General features: G+C 33.8%; 1 protein-coding gene across 10 annotated transcripts; it reads left to right on the forward strand.

Annotated features, from left to right (window-relative positions):
- Positions 1-1,527: 1,527 nt before the first annotated feature.
- LOC114300278 (uncharacterized) lies at positions 1,528-5,713 on the forward strand. 10 transcript variants are annotated; one of them, XM_082875787.1, is made up of 8 exons: positions 1,528-1,805; positions 3,052-3,149; positions 3,322-3,352; positions 3,806-3,861; positions 4,394-4,442; positions 4,710-4,806; positions 4,896-4,970; positions 5,528-5,713. In XM_082875787.1, exons 2-7 carry the CDS (start codon positions 3,125-3,127, stop codon positions 4,908-4,910), a joined length of 273 nt encoding a protein of 90 aa, XP_082731913.1. In that variant the 5' UTR covers positions 1,528-1,805; positions 3,052-3,124; the 3' UTR covers positions 4,911-4,970; positions 5,528-5,713. The 10 variants fall into 10 exon arrangements, 3 of the variants coding, with proteins under 3 accessions (XP_082731913.1, XP_082731914.1, XP_082731912.1); XM_082875788.1 differs by having other exon boundaries at positions 4,710-4,776; XR_014333760.1 differs by lacking the exon at positions 4,710-4,806.
- The last annotated feature ends 343 nt before the right edge of the window (positions 5,714-6,056 follow it).

Below are 6,056 nucleotides of genomic sequence, written 5' to 3' on the forward strand. Positions count from 1 at the left end.
TCTCTCCCTGTCTGTTTATTTCTCTCTCTCTCTCTCTCTCCCTCTCTCCCATTTGTGTTCGCGTTGCTCACTATTTCCCTTCCGTCTTTTCTATTTACTGAGCTCCCTCTCAATTTATCGATCCACTACAAGAAAATACACTTTGAGCACCACTTTGTCTCTCTCTCGCTCACTACTCTGTCTCTCTGTCTCTGTCTCTCTCTCTCTCCTCTATCTGTCTCCCATTTATCTCTCTCTCACCACCCATCTCCTCTACCACTTTCACTACTACTGCAAACGCCATTTCACTACCACCACTACTAACACGGTCGCCACTTTACCACTACGACTACCATTACAATATTTTTCATTAAAATATTACCCCTACTTCTACCAAATAAAAAATAATAATAATTTTTTTTTTCATTAAAAAAAATGAAACAAATAAATTTTCAAGCTTAGTAACCAAAATAAAATAATTTTTTTAAAAAAAATTTGTTTTAACAAAAAATAAAGTTTTTTTTGCGACGACAACCCCTCTCTCTTTTCTTTCTCTCTGTCACTCATCGCTCTTCTCTGTCTGTCTCTCTCTTTTTCTCTGTGTCTCTCGTCCATCTCTTTTCTCTCTATCTCTTTCATCTATCTTCTCTCTCTGTCTCTCTTCTCTCTCTTTTTTTTTATCTCTTACTCATCTCTTTCTGTCTCTCTCTCGTTTATCTCTTTTCGCTCTTTCTCTCTCTCTCTCTATATATATATATCTTTTCACATATTTTTTCATCTTCCTCTCTCTCTTTTCTTTCTCTCTCTCACTCATCACTCTTCTCTCTCTGTCTGTCTATTTGTCTCTCTCTCTCTCACACTCATCTATCTCTCGCTCACCACTCTGTCTCTGTCTCTGTCTCTCTCCTCTATCTGTCTCTCACTTATCTCTCTCTCTCACCACCTATCTCCTCTACCACCTTCACCACTACTGCAAAACGCCATTTCACTACCACCACTACTACCACGGTCGCCACTTCACCTCTATGACTACCATTACGACTACCATCGCCACCACTCTACTACCACCACTACCATTATTGCCATTACTACTACCATTACCTCTCCTTCACCCCTGCCACTCCATCTACTCTACCACTACCACAAATTTCACCACTAATTTCCTTCGCCATCACCACCACTACCATCATCTCTTATCCACCACGTTCGCCACTACTGCCACTCACTCTCCTTTACCACAAAATATTACCTCTACTTTTACCAAATAAAAAATAATAATAAATTTTTTTCATTAAAATAAAAATAAAACAAATAAATTTTAAATCTTAATAACTAAAAGAAAAATATTTTTTTTAAAAAAAAATTCATTAACTACAAAAAAAAAAAAAAAATTATTTTAACAAGAAATAATTTTTTTTGCCAACGGCAACCTTAAACAATAAAACATGATTTAATCTTCTTCTTTTTTTTTTTTTTTCACTATGTTTCCCTCCCTTTTTTTTTCATTCCCCCCCTTTTATTTCCATTCTCGTTTTGTAAACACTCCCCCCAAACCAAAAATCCCTAATCTCTTCACCCCTCTCTCTCTCTCTCTCTCTCTCTCTCTCTCTCTCTCGATCAATCGATCGATCTGTCGCCAAGCAGCGGTTTCTATCCCTAATCCCTAATCTCTCCACCCCTCTTCCCAGTGTTTGTATAAGCTAGAGACATTTTTTATGAAGTCCAAAACTACGTGGTTTTGGCATAGAGTTAAAATAAACCCTAGTGCCCCCATATTGTTCTCATTCCAAGATCTGTCGCCAAGCAGCGGTTTCTCTGCCTCACAGGTATGTCTCTATGGCTACTCTCTCTCTACCGCTCTATCTTTCTTTTTCTGGTTGTATGTTTGTGAAGGGCGGGGGGGATTTCAGTGGCGGGGATGTGGTAGTGTTGTGGTGGGGAGGAGGATAGCGGATCTGTGGTAGGGAAGGAGGAGCGGGTTTCAGGATTGGAGGGTGGGGTGGATGGATATGGGTTGTTGGTAGGGGAAGAGGGTAAGGGTGGTTTTCGTGGTAGACAGGTTAGCCGGTGAAGAGGATTTCGGTAGTGGTGAGGTTAGCGGGGCTGTGATGGGGGAGGGTGTTTTTGGTGGTCAAGGGATGGCGGGGCTGTGTTGGGGGAGGTGGAGGTGGAGGTGGAGGTGGTGGTGGATCTGTGGCGAGGAGTAGCTTCTTCGATTATGAGTTCAATTATGAGTTCCTTTTTTTTCTTTTTTCTTTCTTTTTCTTGTAAGTACCTACAATTAACCTTCATTTCAATTTCAATTCATTATATATGGTGCTAGTCTAGGGTTCTAACGAAATTTGAGTTCCTCTTGGTGAAAATACCATTCGAATCGAATCCAACAGCTTCTTAGTTAATGACTATGTTATATATTGTGTTTTTCAGGTTATTTGCTGATTGCATATTATTGTTGCTAAATATGTGATTTTTTAGAACAGTGGAATTGTCTTGCTAAGCTCTATAAGCAGTTATAATGGTGTTATTTTGTAAACTACTATGATGGTCCACATTTTATACGAACAAATATGTGTTTATGTACCCAAATAGTTGTGATTTTTAGAAATTTGTGCCATTTTTCAACAGCAATTTTCTGTTTTTTGAAATGCAGAAAATAGAAAACAGTGAAATTTTTTCAGAAAATTGAGTTGACTAGAACCAGTTTTTCAAGGAATACGAAAAAGTTGTTTCCTTTACTCCATTTTTCAAATTGTTTTCAGTTTCTATAAAGACATGTTGCAGAGAAATGATTTTTGAAAACTATTCCAAACAGGTGTAATTCTTTAGATTCTTGCTTCCTCTTCTTCTTCTTCTTCTTCTTCTTCTAATGAGATTCTTGCCTGTTTGACTCTGTTGTTCACTTGTTCTTGTAAAGTTAAGCAAATTGTTGAGGCTTTCTCTCATTTATGAGATGCTAATTGTTTTGAATATTCCTTCTTTGTAGATTTACTGTTTCAAATGGGTTAATCTATTTTCTTGCATAGACATTGTTACAAACACTTTGTGGGCTGATTTGACTTTGGTCTCTTGAAGGTCTCAAGGAACATTGATCTGGTCTATGGAGGAGGTAGCATAGGCCTCATGGGTTTGATTTCACAAGCTGTTCATGATGGTGGTCGGCATGTCATTGGGTGAGACTTTCTTCAATATTTTTGGCCTAAAAAATCTCAAAAAAAGACTTTTAAAGATCAATAAAGAAAGCATTGTTAAGTAGCTAAGATCAATGAGTTGGGTATGTAGTTTGCTATTGGTTTTGTTCTCTATTACAACTAATTTTTTTGTCATGTTATTGTCTCTCTGCAGAGTTATTCCCAAGACGCTCATGCCTTGAGAGGTATGTCTCTCTGCTACACCCCCAAAAAGTCTTAAGCCTTTTCTTATTTAATTGACTACTTAAATAAAAATAAAAATAAAAACCCCATTAAACTGACTTTTTGATGAATGAGGGTTAGGTTTAAGGCAATCCATAACTTCTGAATGACATTGAGATCATATAACCTCAATGTGGATTAGATCAAGTCTTAAAAAATGGTCATTGAATGTTTTCAAAGTGTCGAAATCTAGATGATGCATAATACATAATCTTATGAAGCAGTCACAACTTTATTGTATTTTTCTAGATGCATAATACATAATCGAGTATAGACCTTAATCTTGTTTGAGAATTTTTATTTTTCAATTGACTTTATTGTATTTTTCTAGATGGATGATGATCATTATTCAGAATATGTTGTTTCTAGCATTTCAATATCTAATGATTATCTTATGAAAATCCTGATAATGGAAGGGACTCAGTTTATTGGTGTGTTTTTGTCGGGACTTCTTGTAAAAGAAGGCAACCAGGTATCAACCCTTCTCTTTACATTTTAACATTTACATGTAATGATTTTCTTTTCCCAATTGTTTTAACTTTCTTAGCCATCTTTTCCACCTTATGGTGTGCAATTAAAATTGGGTTGACAAATTCCTACACAGATTTATATTTGATGACGTCTTTGACTTTTTAATAAACAAGTTTCATCTATCAATTAGTCAATTCAATGGAGCTATTATTGACAATGATACTTGGAGTCTATTAATAAATAGAGGCATATTCTTATGTTCACTTCATTTAAATTATTTGATGTACTAATTACGCATCATATATCTAACTTATCTACCAACCTAAAATTCGAATGAAAATATGTGCATGACTCTTTCTGTTTGAACCTGTTTGTTTTTTATTTTGAAAATATGTACATATATATATATATATATTGTAGATCTATAAATAACACAATAAGTAGTTCACATTTTTGTTCTATTGGCCTGCACATTGTCATGGATGCAGTTTTTTTATAGGTTGATTCTTCATCTTCTTCTTCATTTTTTGCAGATTTCTGCTACTTTGAAGACATCGATTGGTTAATTCACTCTCTATCAAGGTATTTCTCTATCCTTCAAGTAGTATTGAGTTTTTAATACAGATTGTAGCCAAAAATTAGTTTTAATGTTGAATTAATAAAATTAATTTAACTGATTCTGTTTGACTTTTGTTTACTTCATCCTTTTGATGTGAATTTTAATTATAGGTATTTCTCGATCTGTTTGATGTGGATTTTAATTGACTTTTGTTTACTTCATCCTTTTGATGTGAATTTTAATTATAGGTATTTCTCGATCCGTTTGATGTGAATTTTAATCTAACTCAGGTTTGTTAAGGGAACCAGACCATATATGTTCCCTGTTCTGTGTTGGCTAGAACATCTTGGGGGAGAGGTGAAGATCCTTGACAAGGATCTGATATTGGTTAAACTTCACTCATTTCCTCACCTGCAGAATTTTCTTCTTCAAGCTATGTCTCTTAACTGTTATCTCCATTTTTTTGTTTGCCCCAGGTATGCATTAGATGATATTGGTTCTGGATCTCATGTGCATCTCAGTTTGTGTCAGAGTTGAACCCATATGAATAGGTAGTTTGGTACTAACAGAGAAGTATGCATTTTTACCAGTTCTGTTAAAATATCTTGGCTACATAGAATTATTTTTTAAGCATGCAGTTATATTTGGAAATTTGATGGGTGTACTATTGATCTTGAGGAAAACCTTTCACGGTGATGTTTCCATCGATGGGTGTACCAATTTGTAATTATTCAGGCTATGTAGTTTCTGCTTTTAAGACCAATAAGCTTTATTGATCCTTATTTGTTTTATAGTTTTTAGTGAGTTATATGTTGATATCATATGATTTTGATTGTCCATATAATACTCCATTTTATCAATTATGTGATCCTTTCTGCATTGTTGCATATTGTCTTCTTTTGTGGTGCTGTTTTACTGATATTTATGTGGAGAATCAAAATAATTATGTCATTTTTGGTGGCTGTGGGGAAAGGATTGGGGGCAGTTTAACAACTGGATAAATTACATTATTTTTGGTGTGATCTAAATGTAAGTTTATAAATTAATTAGTAAGTTTATTCATATGCTTCTGGCGGTTTTTAAATTAATTTGTTTTTTTATTTTTCAGGTCAGAAATTTCTTGGAGAGATGCAAAATATGGTCAAAGAATTCAAGAACTTACTTTTTTCAAGTTTTTTATTTTTTATTTTTTAATGTATGTAATCACAGTTAATTTTTTTTTTATTAATTTCTTTGTATATACTTTTAAACATTTAACTTTTATTTATGAAATATATGATATTATTTCATTTAATATATGGTTGTGATTCGAAATATAGTATATAGTGTGTATTACATTATTCAAATGCGCGTGCAAAAATAATATTGATTATTCTTAAATATGTCAAAAAAAAATTTTATCACAGGTTTTATTAGTTATTAATCACACTTAAAAGGTGTGATCTAAATGTTTTTAATCACACTTAAAATGTGTGATCTAAAGTCTTTAATCACACTTAAAATGTGTGAACTAAAGTTTTTAATCACACTTAAAAGGTGTGATCTAAATGTTGTTTTTAACCACACTTAAAAGGTGTGATCTAAAGTCTTTAATCACACTTAAAAGGTGTGAACTAAAGTTTTTAATCACACTTAAA

Source organism: Camellia sinensis, chromosome 6, assembly GCF_055761805.1.
Source record: "Camellia sinensis isolate YWXY chromosome 6, ASM5576180v1, whole genome shotgun sequence".
Lineage (NCBI taxonomy): Eukaryota > Viridiplantae > Streptophyta > Magnoliopsida > Ericales > Theaceae > Camellia > Camellia sinensis.